Source organism: Psammomys obesus, unplaced genomic scaffold (assembly GCF_907164565.1).
Source record: "Psammomys obesus unplaced genomic scaffold, mPsaObe1.curated_primary_1811, whole genome shotgun sequence".
NCBI lineage: Eukaryota > Metazoa > Chordata > Mammalia > Rodentia > Muridae > Psammomys > Psammomys obesus.
The window spans coordinates 14,216,554-14,229,979 of NW_026585895.1; the positions used below are offsets into that span (position 1 = coordinate 14,216,554).

General features: G+C 46.2%; 1 protein-coding gene across 2 annotated transcripts in view; it reads right to left on the minus strand.

Annotated features, from left to right (window-relative positions):
• The window catches only part of Myo3b (myosin IIIB), a 306,408-nt gene that overhangs the window by 263,092 nt on the left and 29,890 nt on the right, over positions 1 to 13,426 (minus strand). For both annotated transcript variants that reach the window (XM_055600477.1, XM_055600478.1), the window contains exon 6: positions 11,711 to 11,856. In XM_055600477.1, coding sequence (XP_055456452.1) covers positions 11,711 to 11,856 — 146 coding nt within the window. The remainder of the gene's footprint in view (positions 1 to 11,710; positions 11,857 to 13,426) is intronic.

Sequence of the window (13,426 nt, forward strand, 5' to 3'; positions counted from 1 at the left end):
AAGCACAGTGGTTTCCCATTTCTCTCCCAGATATATATATATATATATATATATATATATATATATATATATCCAAATCACCACAGGGCCATTCTGCAACATCTCGGTCCCGGCCTTCTCTTCGGTGTCATTTCCCACCGTGCTCCTCGGCACTCCCTGCCATGGCCTCTTTGCTATCCTAAACTTTGCCACTGTGTTCTTGCCTCAGGGTCTCTAAACTTCCTTTCCCGGGTTTGTTTTTTTTCTCCATTGAGACTTTTCTCTTTGCCTCGTGAAAGAAGGTCACTTTATACTATATTAAATTATACTACAGCAGCCAGGTGTGACGGCACATGCCTTTAATACCAACACTCAAGAGGCAGAGGCAGGCAAATCTTTCTGAGTTCAAGGCCAGCCTGATCTACAAGTTTCTACAAGAGAAACTGTGTCTCAAAAAAACATCTAAAAAAATTTTACTATAACAAACTCTACCGTATTCATCACTCCCTGTTCCCCTATCCTACTTTCTTCTCTTGCAGACATGATTTCCAAGCACTGTTGCTTACAGGCCAGCAGTCTTACACCAGAAGCATGTGGTGGAGTGAAGAAGACAAGATCTCCATCAGAGGCATGCTGCCAGTCACCTGCTTCCTCCAAGCAGCCCCCAACTTCAAGCCCATTGGTGCGGTTAGAGCTCTTCCTTCTGATTCAGTCCCTTCTCTACACAGTACCACCATCAGCAGGATCTAGCCTTCAACACGTGAGCCTCTGTGGGGACTTCCATATCTGAACCACAGTAGACATTTATCAACACTTAACACATGGTAATATACTTGTGCGTTTTTTTTTATTATTATTATTATTTCTCTCTTCCTCCAGAATTGAAGTTCCAGGAGAACAAGGACTTTGTGCTGTTCGCTGTGTACCTGATACAGTACATGATAATAGTAAATTCTCAACAAATACTTATCAAATGGCTGAATAAATTAGTCCTGGCACCAACTTACAGTCCATTTGTAAGTAGGTCGCCACTCACACACACACTCTTGGAGAACTATAGAGTTTTAATTAGGAAATGCTTACATTTTGCCAAACTCATTTGGCAAACTCTATTCCCCTGGGGTCATTCTTTCCTTACTTGCAATTTTTTTTTGCCAGTACACTGATTTTCTTTTTTGTATTCCTTTCCAGTTAGAGAACATAGGATTACCAAGCCAATGAACGATGATTTCTCTGCTGAGAGATGTGTTTAGTTCCAGCTGGGTATTTTTCTTTTCTTTTTTAAGAAATACCTAAGTGCTAACTTATGGAGGCTGGAATGAAGGGAGCAAAAGGTGGAGCGAAGCGGATCCATGCCCATGCATTGTCCGCAAAGCAAAGACATTGGAGTGACTAGAAATGGAGCAAGATTGTGTGCTGCCAGATTGTGGTGGGCCACTGAGGCAGGATCATCGCCAAACTGAGTGCTAGAGGGAAACAGCTAGACATTCTCTCTTCCTATCCCTGGGGGGAGGGGAGTGGATGCTGGGAGTAAAAATGTTTGAGAATGAGAAAACAACTCCCTCTCAACTGGGAGCTTCCCCCTCTGCCTCCACAGCAGTGGTTCTGAAGGGTTTTCAGGTCACGGACTCTTTCAGAATTATGGGTGTTGTTCTCTACAGCTGCCACAAGTAAGTGGTAAGAAATACAATGGCTTGGAACAACAGAAATTTGTCTCACAGATCTGAAGGCCAGAAGTCCAAAGTCAAAATATCCGCAAAGCTATTTACCTTCTGAAGCCTTCAAGAGAAATGCCTTCCCGTGCTTCTCCCAGCTTCTGGTTACCCTGTGTTGCCTGGCTTCCAGAGTGACCGTCTTCCTTCTTCGTGTGTCTATGACCGGATCCAAATTAACCCGTTTGCATGAGGACACTACACCCATTGAATGAGAGCCCAGCCTAATCACCTCATTTCAGCCTAATTACTTCTATCTAGAGCTCTTTTCCAAAGAAGTTCACATTCTAAAGTATAGGAAGTTAGAACTTCAACCCATCTGGTTTAGGGGTACGTACCCCAGTTGAACCACTGACATCACCACTGATAATTTGCTAGAATTATTTTTCTACTTGTATAGTGCTAACTCATGCCACCTAACATTCTCTACCTTTCATTGCTCAATTTGAAGTATAGGGTAGGCATAGAAAAGGCAGGCACAAGTATTTTGAGGGCTGACCCTAGCTTTAAAATACCAACGGTGGCCTAACAGCTGTTTCAGGGAAGGATTTCTACTTTACAATCATCTGGAAAATGTGAGAATATAAAACAATATATGATTACAAATACAATTGCAAAATCAATCATATATTTGTATAGATGCTGCACTTGACCTCAGAGCAATTCAACTGAATTCTCTGGGAGTGATGCCCAGGTCCTGGTGCTTTTTAAAGTTCAAGGACCGAGGACCCTGCCCTGGGTGACTTACCATTGCAGTGGATGGTCCTATCCTGCAGTTCTTGGCTATTGTCATTCCTCTCTGCTGAACACTTGCAGGCTCTAACAAGCGCACTGAAGAAAACTGTGCGGGGGATAAGGGGGGAGCCTTTATCGCAGCACAAAACATTCTTGCTCTCGAGTAGTGCTTGTTTTTTGCTCCTTCAAGTAGTGACAATGGAATGGCGACAGAGCAGGAACGGAACCAGCCCCAGGGGCCTAGCTCCCAGTTGGAAATCTGTTTGAGCTCTGTTGGAGTTGGTCTCCGACATGGCAGTGTGAGTGTGGGGACCCAGAACGACACATCATTCCGGTTGCCCGGGACAGCCAATATGGGGATGGACAACTAAGATCTTCAGAATTCCCACCTAGCAAATGACCTATCAACTACCTCTCATTTAAGTGTGAAAGACAGGCCACCAACGTCCTCCGGCTGATGAGACAGCAGGCAAGTGGTTCAGCAGGCAAGACCACCAAGAAGGTCATCCTCAGGCCTCAAGGGTGCACTCTGTTTATCCCAGTGTGCTGAAGCTGACATTACCAGGGTTTCTCAGTACACTCTTCCCAGGAGCAAGAAACCACCACAACCACCACTCTTTTCAGCTGTGTTTTCCTTATTTGGCCACAAAGATATCACAGTAGAGTTTCTCTGGGGCCAAAATACAAACATATTACATCAAAAACAGCTCTCATTCCTATCAGCAGTCTTACAATCACACCAGATAAGGATATGTGTTTGATGAGGCTTGCTCGTGCTAGCCCTGGCTGGTCTTAGTGAGCACAGCCTTTTCTATTTTAGAATTCACAAGCTGTTCATGGGGTGGCAGAGGGGAGATCTTAGCCATCAGCTGAGCATGAGAGTCCAGCTTACCAGGTGGTTTGAAGCCTCTGCCTCCTTCCTTGTTTAGAAGAATTGGGGCACATTTTCCTCTTGCCCTGGTCCTGTTCCCTAGCAGTCTTCTAAGAGTGCTGACAGTGGGCAGCGGCTTTGTCTGTGGGTTTCCCCCAGTGTCTGGCTACTGTTCCTCCCAGCCAAGAAACCTGAACTGATCAGGAACAACCAGGCTCTGTTCACAGCCCTCCTACCCAGCTTGGGTTTCTGTTTCCTCTTCCCAGTGTTTTTGACCTTCTAGGCTAAGCTGGAGAAAACTAATGCACTGTAGGGGAGAATATGGGTACAAGATGATTCAATTTGGAGTCCTTGACCTTGTATCTGGGAGCTCTAATACTGTCCCTTACCTGAGGACACACACACAAAAATTCTAGAATCCCGGGGAAAGTTGAGCCTTCCAAGGCGCAGGAAAGGCAGCCAAGGCAGAGTGTATAACTCATCAATTAAGCATAAAGCCTCCATACACTTGATAAGCCCCTTTTAAAGATGACAGCATCCCATTCAGGGTACACACAGTGGGAGTCAGGTCCTCCGGCATCTCTGCTTCCCGATGGACAGCTCCTACCACAACATCCGAGCGTAGCATAGGACAGAGGCTGCCCCTGTCTCCAACAATGTGTCTATTAACTCCAGAGGAGCAGTGAGGATGGCTATTAATCTCAAAGCCCTTCAGACAGAGGTGCCATGTAAGAAGTAAGAACTTATTAAGGAAATCTGTCTTCGTTTTTCCTTAATTCCTAATGTAATCATCAATCAATTAGCTGAACTTTCAAATGATTGATCTCATGGGTGGTGCTCCATGAATGGGAGCTCTCAATTCCTCAGCCTTAGGGGAAAGAAAATTTCTTTCAGCGTGAATGTTCCCGGGGGATCTTTGCCTTAGTAACACCCAGCACAAGCTGAATGAACATTTACCATGTATCATTCTGAGCACTTGGCTTCCATTTGCTCCTCATAGCTCTGTGTAGATGATACTACTTCTAACATCGTTGGACAGGGGAGGAAACTGGAGTGCGAGACATGAAGAAACTTGGTCCCAATTCACACAACTGGAAGACAGTGTGTCTGCTCGCCCAGCCCATCCAGGCTGGCTGGAGAACATGGTCCTAAATTATGAACCATTTTTTTCTACCCTTTCCTGAATCAAACCAACCCTGGCTAGCCTTCTAGAGGACAAGGAGCCACAGAGTACAGCTACTTTACTCAATGGCATCCTGGACCAGCCTGCACCAGCCCCCCCCCCAGCAGACCACAGATGTAGCCACGACCTATAGAACCCCTGAAAGCACCACAGATTCCTGAGAAACAGAGCATTGAAGTAAGCAACTAATTAAGGGGTGTTTGTTACACAACTCTAGAAAACGGATACCACACAATATCGTCTTTCTAATGGGCCTTTTCTGACTCTAGGACTCTGTAAATGGACAGCCTCCGCTGTGAAGATCCTTTCCCAGGCATCCAGTTCATAGTTCTTCCCCTCTGTCTTGCCCATCCTGCCACTGTGCCAGTCCATGAAGGTATTTAGGGCTGTTCCTTTCCACGAGTCCTGGCTTTCCTTAGTGTTCCTCTAGAAGAAGTCAGGGTGCTTGGTCCCTTTGCTGTTTTGAGCTCTGTTTCCTTGCTGATCCCCTTTGCCCATCTCTCCACCATTTAGGAGCTAAGTCAGATTTAGCCTAAGTGAATGGCGCCAACGTAATGAAAGCAGGGGTAATGAGGGAGAAAGCACAGAGAACGCTGTACCTCGGTGCTCTGTGTCTCTGGCCTCTCCTTTTTCCCAGGGTGAGTGTCTTGCTCAGCTAGATGGGGACAGGTGCTCCCTGAAGACATAGTCAGGTTTGCTACCTCGTCCCCAAAAGAAATGTTGCAAAACTGAATTCTCCCTGCCTGCCAGGACTCAGAGGGGCAGCGAGCGCTACCTCCACAGGAACTAATGGCCCCAGCTGCTCAGTTCAAATTAGGATGGAATTTGGAAACTGTTCCATAGAGCAGAAGTCTTCTGGGGAATGTATTTGAGGGGCCCCCAGCCACCGGGTTCCCAAGGAAATGGAGTATTAAATCCTGAGTATGGGGCATGTTCCAGAGGCAGAGGAGGGGCATGTGCCCAAGGCATCCTGGAGGATGCTAACTAAAAATGGGATGTGAAATACCCTCCAAAAGAAAAACTCATAAACGATAATTGTTTTCTATTGGAGTATTAAAGCTTTCTGCCATTAGGTAGTCCATAAATGCTAAATGTTGGTAATTCTCCTGGTACAACTTGCTTTATGAGTGAAGTTTGGATTGTGAAGGTTCGTTGATTAAAAGGCCAATAACTAAGTGACTTAGCCGGTGAAGAGAAACCCAAAACTCCCCGGGGCAAACCCATCCTTACTGTGCCATTAAATACTCACTGCCCTTCACTCACTACATTTCAGGAATCAGAGCTAAGTTTAAATTTCTTTCCTTTATGCTTTGCAGCCTCAAGGAAGAAATGTCCTGTGGCAATTCTGTAACAGTAAGGCCATTACTGTTGGTAATGGTATCTCGGGGCTCCCCAGTGCCTCTGCACCCTCTCACAGCTGTGCAGTGGGAAAGGACCACTGCCTTCCATATCACAATAATCCGGTTTCAGGTTTAGAAAGTCAAGATCTAAAGGACTCTGTACCTTTAAAAACACATGCCCAAGCAAGTAAAAAGCTAGTCCCAGGATTCTCTTTTGGGTCAAGAGTCAATTGTAGTCCCTGAGTCCCTGAGAACTTTCAGATCGTCTCACAAATGATTCCAGGGTGACTTGCCCACCAGAACCCCAACATCCACAGTGTTCAGGCAATCCAAGAGGATCCAGACTCTGGATTCTCAATGTCTGATTTCCTGTCTTTTTTTTTTTCCTACCCAAACTCTGCCTGTTTCACTTTTACCAGTGAATGGGGTGGGAGTGGGGGTGCGGGGTCAGGGGGAACAGCAGGCATTCCTCAAAAGCAGCACCTCAAAAGCAAAACAAACAAACAAATAAAACATGCCCATTTTGTACCTTACTCAACTGAGTTTGCAAGAACGAGGCTAAAGGTGTCCTAAGAGCCCGTGGACTGGGCTCTAAAGTGTTTTTGTAATGGTAGCTTAGAACTTAGAAAATATTTTCCCCCGTACACATAATGTTCTAATGGAGACTGCGTCCTCAACCCAGGCTATAAAACTTTATTTAGCCACAAAATCCAATAGCATGCCCAAAAGTAGAGAGTGCTGGTTATTATATGGCTTATTCCTAAATAGATGCTTAAAAAATACTGTTTTCATGAGAAAATGCATTTCTGCTTAGGATGCCAGAAACAAGCTTTGATTTTCCCAGGCCCCAGAGCAAGCTTTCTGACTAAGGAAATAATAGGAAAAACTAGGAAAAGAGATTGGCAAGATAGAAGATGCTGGCTATCCCAAAAATAGTCCTGGCCTGGCAGATACCAGTTTGCAAAGAGTGTGCCATGAACAGAAACTTCTGGATATAAAGAATGCTGTTCTGAAGCATCTCTCTGCTCTTATGTAACATGTTCTACAAATCTTTAGTTCAAGCTCTAAAGTATTCTAAATTAGGAAACGAAAGGCAGTTGCTTGAACGGGAGTTTACAGAGGGTACAGACTTCTAGATTGGGGGGGGTCAAAGACTGATGTCCTGTGTCCCTAAGATGATGCTCAGTCTAGTTCTCAGCTCCTTTAACTGACACAATCACTGGTGCTAATACAGTCTCTGACTTTTAGGTTGCTAGCATCAGCTAAAAATTGGGAGTGAGGACAGGATGCTAAGCCATAAGCTTCTTAAAGGCTGGACCTGTCTCCTGTCTTTCTCTCTGCACCCAGGTACCCATCACTGCTTGGCATAAAATCAGGAAGGATTTAACATTTCAGCATGCTAGCACAATAAGTGGGCTTCAGGGCCAGGCTCCTCATATTCAAATCATTGCTCCTCCTACGTGCAGAACAGACAACAGCTGCGAAACCTCTGTGGACTTTCAGTTATCTAACCCAGAAAAGGGCTGGCGATAGGTAGTGCTAAATGTTGGTAATTCTCCTGGTACAACTTGCTTTATGAGTGAAGTTTGGATTGTGAAGGTTCGTCGTTTAAAAGGCCAATAACTAAGTGACTTATTAGGGCCACTGTGTGGCTCACACACACGTTGGTAAAACAGAGTGCTAGTTAGGAGCACTCACAAGGTCTCAGCTTCGAGTTTCGCATCATTCGTTTCTCCTTTCTCACCACCCGGTAGCTAGATGTTTGGGAGTTTTGCCTCCCAATTAGTTTCACAAGGAATCTGGGGACCAGGAAAGCTGGTTAAGGTATTAGGTTGAATTGTGGCTTGAGCAGATGACCTCATTTGGAATCGGGGTCTTTGCAGAAATGACAATGGAGGTACGATTGTTGCTCTGGAGAGGTGTGATTCTGGATTGGGATCCCGTGTCTCTGGAAGAGGTACAGGGGAAGACAGACTGCAGAGGACTGTGAAGCACAGAAGACTGGAGACCCCGGTCCTCCAAGAGCCACCAGAAACAGCTTCTCAGGAGACTCTAGAGGGAGCACAGCTCCACTGATTCTGCCCCCTTGGACTTATGGCCTGCAGGACCATGAGAGAATCAGTTTTGATTGTTCAAACCCATCAAGTTTCTAGTAATCTGTTGTGGCAGCCCTGGAACAGGTGATCCTGGAACCCATAGATTTGGTGAGCAGAGGCAGTCATGAGTTCTCCCTCCTGAGACTGCTCATTATGGGGATCAGGCGAACTCTCTTTGGGGAAGGCAATCACTAGTTCGGAAGACTGGAATGATCAGGAGAGTTTCTACTGGGAATTGGGCAGGTGTGGGGGGGTGTCTTGTCTTTTTTCTTTCTCTCTCTCTCTACAGAGAGTAATGAGGAAGCCTGAAGTTTGTCTCAAGACGCTGATCAAAGCCTTCCTTCATTGGCTCTGAGTAAATGAGTGCACAGAGTTGCTCTCAGGGCTTGTTCAGTAAACCCACACTGTAGCCACACAGACCCCCACCACGCTTCCGAACCACCCACAGTGGACAAAGGAAATCATTAACCAAAGACTCTGAGCTAACGAAAGATAGGTGGTTACCAAGACACCAACATAATTGTACATTTCTCTTACCCCTACTGATCCGTGAAATTATAACTGTGAAACAGATCCCCTCTAAAGTAATATATATGATAATATAATTATATATCACACACACACACACACACACACACACACACACACACACACGGTCCTTCCAAGCCTTTGGAATTTTAAACAGCATCTTCAAGAAAGGGCGTGTAAGGATGAAATCTATGGATGCTCAGGGAAATGCTCACTCTCTTCCTCTCTTCTGACTCGGGGCGGGGGTGGGGGGAAGCAGCATCAGCAATCAGGGGGTGACTTTAAGGGAAGGTGTTCGACAAGATGACACGTGCTGACAGGCTCAGCACAGAGTAGATGCCGTGCCAATCAGTAGCTAATGCCTGTGTGTTTGCAGTGTAGGAAGAAGTGTGAGTCACACGGCTTTTCAAAGACAGGTCCTCTTGCAATGTGAAGGTCAAGGGAGAGGGGAAAGCAGGTGGAAGCAGAGAGGAGAGCCGCAGATCAACCCCACACAGACGGGTCCTGCTCCATGGCTCCGACCGTGCCCAGGGAGCTCGGGTAATTACCGCCTGAACTGACAGCTGAGGTTCCCACCTCACCAGTCAGCACAAGGTCATTCACTCCTCAGTCCTCCTAACTTCTGAAAGGCACCCACTCCTTCCATGTCAGTCAGGCTTTGCTTCCCCCACCGAGTCCTTTGCTCAGTTTGTTTCTAGGAATGAAATAATTGCAGGGAAGAGGCCAGTAGGGAAATCCAAGGAAGGGAGCCGCCCATTTTCCAGATCTCAGGGCACCATGAAGTGGACCTCACTGCTTAATAGAAAAAAAAAAAAAAAATTCCAGTACACTGAAAATACATTCAATTGAAAAAAAAAAAAAAAAAAAAAGAACCTGAAGTCAAATAGAATCAAGAATTTCTGTCATTAATGTTATTTGCAGGGAAGGGAGAGGGAGGAGCAGGGCAGGGAGGTACCTACCCCCATGAAATACAAAAGCCAATAATTCAACTGGATTTTAAAAATATTTAAATAGGAGCTAGTGAGGTGACTCAGTGAGTAAAGATGCTTCCAAGCCTGACGACCCAAGTTCAATCCCTGGGATCAGAAAGAAGGACAAAAGTTGTCCTTTGACCTCTACACACACCCACACACACCCACACACACACACCCTTCCATGCCTTCCAAATAAATAAATAAATAAATAAATAAATAAATAAATAAATGTACTTAAGAGTTTTTAAAATTTAAACACTTAATTTCCTTCATTCTCCATCAAAGAGCGCTTTCTGAGGAAATGATACATTTTTAGCCCTCACAATGAGCCAACACACTCACACACGGCTCAGTCAAATCCATAACCCTTCAGAGAGAAGCATGTGATTCTAAGAGGATAATTCTTAAAGAAATAACCTGGTGAATATAAGCCCATAAAGTTCTGCCAGGGTGTGGGAAGAAATCGGCTATACAGTTTCAACAGTTAGGCTGTGTCTGTCATTTGTTTGACTTCTTTCTGCCCAAGAATGTCCAGCCAGCCCCTTAGAGTTGTGACAATGGCAAATGTAGAGTCCAAGTAATCGCACAGAGAATCTGCCAAACTATTATTCTGATACTGTCTGACCCAACATCTGAACCAGGAAAAGAAAGGCAGGAAGTTTAAGGGAGAGGGACAGAGCTTCAGGGTAAGCCAGGGTTAAGGCTGAGTTCCCCCAGGTGCCCTTGTTCCAGGAGCCATCAAGGTCAGGAGCCGGAGTTTCCTTATCTTTATTTCTATCTAGATCTGAAGGCTTCTCCCAAAATGCAAGAAGGGAGTGGAGAGCTAGAAAAGAAACAATCAGAGAGCAGAGGCTGGAGACACAGAGTTAGCTGGATAGTTGTCACTGGAGATGAAGGGTCCTATTGCCTCAAATGCATATACTCTCCTGTGTGTGTGTGTGTGTGTGTGTGTGTGTGTGTGTGTGTGTGTGTGTGACACACACACACTACACCTTCCTCAGCTGCCTCCAATTTATCAGCCTAGGTGACTTTTGAACATTTGATCTGTACATGAATGCATACTTAAAAAAAAAAAGAAAAAAGAAAAGAAGAACTAGACCCAAGTAAATCTCTTGTTGAATGCGTGTACATCTCCTGAAACTTGCTGCCGTCTGGGAAGCTGCGCTGCCACACTGAGCAAGCACTCGTGACGTACTGAGCCGCACAGAGAATCCCTGCACACCCGGTTCTCGCTTCCTCACACGTTACTGCTCCCTGTGCTGAAATTGGCTTCTGCATCCTCGTGTCCCTTTGAATGCTCACCAGACTATTAATTAAAAAGCTCATCTGCTCCACAGATCACCATCGCTTGTTTTTGTGTTTTGGAAAAGGCTCTACTGAGGGTCTGTTTTTGGAATGTTGGCTGTTGGTTTGTTCGCATCTGGATTAGGTATAAAATGGTAATATTATGATGATGAACGCTTGAGAGCTCCATCTGCATATAAATAGAACTAATCAGAAATGCAAATTGCAATCTCCAGAAATGTGTAAAGGCTGCAGATAGCTGCGTTTTTGTGCGGATAAGAGAAGGTCAACACGTGTACCGTGGCGCCGATTCAACGGCCTGGAGTCTTCCTTTGAAAGACTCATTTGGAAAATACAAATTATCTGTCAGTCTGCACCCAGGCTGGGCTGGGCTCCCCACCGTTTGCCCTTCTGAACGTAGATCAGCTCCACGCTTGGGAGAGAACCACACTTCGTGGGCAGAGCCTGAGTGAACACAGAACAGAAAACACAGAGGCGCCTCTAAGTCACCTCGGAGGCTTCTCGGAGAGGACTTCCCCAGTGAGCTGGAAGTTAGGGGTGAAGAATAAGGCCCGTGGAAAACGAGACACTTTCAGAGAGAAGTCACTGCCGTCCTGAGTGGGTACAATACGGAAACATGTCTTTTGGGGAGCCCGGAAACACTAAGGAAAATATACTTGAAAAGGGAATTTCAGTGTTTACGGTCCTAAATTGCGCCTGTGTTCCTCGCCCAGAAAAATGAACGTTTCAGGAAGAATTGTCGTGCAGGCGGTCGGCACCTGGTCCACGCTCTCGTCGTTTCTCACAAGTGTGACCTTGCAGAAACATCCTCTCCTTGGGTCTCCCCCCACCCCCAGCCTCGTTGCTTTCCCTCTTCTTTTTGAAAAGGAAACATATTTCATAATCAGGCTTTCTCAGATTCGGAGAGAAACCGCATACCAATGAGTTTCCCTCCGAGACCGGTGTCACGAAGCACCGACGGGTCAAGAGCGCCATCTGCTGTCCTACCTGGGGATCTTAAAGAGCATTTTCACAGGATGCATTTCAAAGAGGGGAGGGTCTCCGTCGCCCAGCTCAATGGCTGTGATGCCCAAGGACCAGACGTCACAGCGAGCGTCATAGGACGAGTCATACTGCTGCTCACAGGCGATGACCTATGGGACAAACACAAGACACAGCACATCAGCCCACAGGCACCCTAGATACCTTGAAATCCTTTGGACTCTACCCCCCCCCCCCTTTTTATTCTAGACCTTGTTTGTGCATAACTGATTCACCGTCTGGCACGTTTACTGACTTTTTTTTTCTTTTTCCTTTCTTTTTGAACTGGGGTTTCCTTATGTTACTGAGGCTGGCCTCAAATTCATAAGACATGCCTCTGTAGGTTCGTTTCTTCCATTCTCCCGCCACAGCCCTGGGTGTGAGGATTACAGATGGATCTGTTAACCCTTTAAAGTGTGGTAGTTCCATTCAAAAACCATGTATTGGGGGGCTGGAGAGATGGCTCAGTGATTAAGAGCACTGGCTGTTCTTCCAAAGATTCTGAGTTCGATTCCCGGCAACCACATGGTGGCTCACAACCATCTATCAGGAGATCTGGTGCCCTCTTCTGGCATGCAGGCAGAGTACAGTATAAATAATAAATAAATTAAAATCATGTATTGAACCAGCTCAGTACAAAGAGCAGGACAAGGTGTATGGAGGGATCACTCGTCCCCATACTGCCTGCTTTTTTCCCCCTTTAAAGAAAAGACTTGGCATGCAAACTACATCGCCCTACCTGCTGCTATATTCAAACACACAAACACACAAAAAGTTGCTCTTAAAAACGGCTGAGGCGAGCCAGGCACGCTGGCTCATGCCTGTAATCCCAGCACTCTGGAAGGCAGAAGCAGATGAATCTCTGTGAGTTTGAGGCTAGCCTGGTCTACAAAGCGAGTCCAGGACAGGACAGCCAAAGCTACACAGAGAAACCCTGTCTCAGAAAAGAATGGCTGGTGTGGAGTCCCCGGAGCGAAAGCCGCTGAGCAGAGGGAGGTTGGCAGACCCTTGTGATTAACGAAAAGTAGGACCCATCCTGCTCTGCTGTTTGCCTTTTACCAACAGCGGCTGTACCCTCCTCAAACCTCAACAACAGTTTCCGGTGCCGCTGCGCTTTCTGACCTATCTGGGTGAAAGAGCAGCGGGACCAGAAATGAGTTCAGGTTTGTCATTGTGTTGAAGAACACGAACCCCTTAGAGGATTCAGTTTCCGTCAATGGTCTGTCTCGCAGGAAAAAACCCACTCCTGACTGTCAGGCGAGAAAGGGAGAAAGGAGCATGCAGAGCATGAAGAGGGACCCAGTGCTCCTCTTTGACCTTGACTCTGCCTCTCAGAGCAGGCAGCAAGCTGGTGTGTGTGATGGCCAAGAACCACAATGGCCAGCACAGGCTGGCCAGGCTGCTCCCCTCAGACCGTCATAAAGCCTTTGTTTTTAACCCTGAATGAGACAAGTACTTGGGAGCAGACAAGGGACAGTTGAGTAGATCCCCTGGCTGCATACTGGGGGCAGAATCAAGAAGAAGACACACAGCCAGTCACAGTCCTGCTGTAGGATCCCGATATGAAGGGTGTTGGAGGTTGGCCTGATGCTAATTACTGGCCTCCAAGCTCTTGTCCCTGCTCAGAACATAAACCTATCTCAGCTGTGTAAACCCATCTCAGCTGTGTAAACCCATCCTTGT